This window comes from Empidonax traillii, unplaced genomic scaffold, assembly GCF_003031625.1.
Source record: "Empidonax traillii isolate 1590-97213 ecotype Southwest subspecies unplaced genomic scaffold, ASM303162v1 scaffold4498:size9548, whole genome shotgun sequence".
Lineage (NCBI taxonomy): Eukaryota > Metazoa > Chordata > Aves > Passeriformes > Tyrannidae > Empidonax > Empidonax traillii.
Window position 1 is genome coordinate 470 of NW_020959691.1, and position 1,082 is coordinate 1,551.

The 1,082-nt window shown below is 62.9% G+C and overlaps 1 protein-coding gene across 1 annotated transcript in view; it reads right to left on the bottom strand.

Moving 5' to 3' along the window:
* Positions 1 to 969: 969 nt before the first annotated feature.
* The window catches only part of LOC114072924 (protein Smaug homolog 2-like), a gene marked incomplete at its 5' end in the record, with an annotated part of 7,796 nt that continues 7,683 nt past the window's right edge, over positions 970 to 1,082 (bottom strand). Inside the window, one exon of the mRNA XM_027910744.1 lies at positions 970 to 1,042. Within this exon, the coding sequence (XP_027766545.1) occupies positions 970 to 1,042 (73 nt within the window). The remainder of the gene's footprint in view (positions 1,043 to 1,082) is intronic.

Sequence of the window (1,082 nt, forward strand, 5' to 3'; positions counted from 1 at the left end):
ACCTCATCAACCCCGACACCTACCGCATCGACCCCGGCGGTGAGAGCCCCCCCAGGCTGGGGACACCCCCAAAAGCAGGGGTACACCCCTAAAAACAGGGCTCCTGGGGACACCCCCAAACTCAGGGCTCCCAGGGGACCCCAGAACTGGGGGATTTTTGGGGCCAAACCCCCCCTTTTCCCCCCCAAAGTGCTGCTGGACCCGGCGGACGAGAAGCTGCTGGAGGAGGAAATTCAGGCCCCCACGAGCTCCAAGAGGTTCCTGGGACCCCCCGGGACCCCCCCCGAGGGGCTTTGAGGGGGGTTTGGAGGGATTTTTGTGGGGGTTTGGGGTCTCTCAGCAGGCACAGCTCCAGTTGGTCGCAAAGTGGCTTTTTGGGGTATTGTGGGGTGTTTTGGGGGTGTTTCTGGGGTGGTTTTGGTGTGTTTTTAGGGTGTTTCTGGGGTGTTTTTGGGGTCTCTCGCCAGGGGCAGCTCCCGCTGGTTGCACACAGGTTTTGGCGGGGGTTTGGGGTGTGGGCACAGTTCCAGCTGCTCACACAGGGTTTGGGGAGGCTTTGGCAGTGTCCCCCAATCCCCCCCCACCCCCCCAGATCCCAACAACATGCCAAGGTGGTGCCCTGGATGCGCAAGACCGAGTACATCTCCACCGAGTTCAACCGCTACGGCGTCTCCAACGAGAAACCCGAGGTCAAGTGAGTCTGTGGGGAGGGTCATGGGGGTCCCTAGGGGTGCCCAAGGCCCCCCCTGACCCCCCCTGGCCCCCCTGGAAGGATTGGGGTGTCGGTGAAGCAGCAGTTCACCGAGGAGGAGATTTACAAGGACCGCGACTCCCAAATCGCTGCCATTGAGAAAACCTTCGAGGATGCGCAGAAGGCGGTGAGGGAGGGACTGGGGGGGGGTCCCGGGGGGTGGTTTGGGGGGCTCGGGGGACGCTGAGGCCTTCTGTGCCCCCCCAGATCACGCAGCACTACAGCAAACCCCGTGTGACCCCCATGGAGGTGATGCCAGTGTTCCCTGACTTCAAGGTGAGGAGGGGGCGACTTGAGAGGGGGTTTGGGGGGGGTGGAGACACATTGGGGA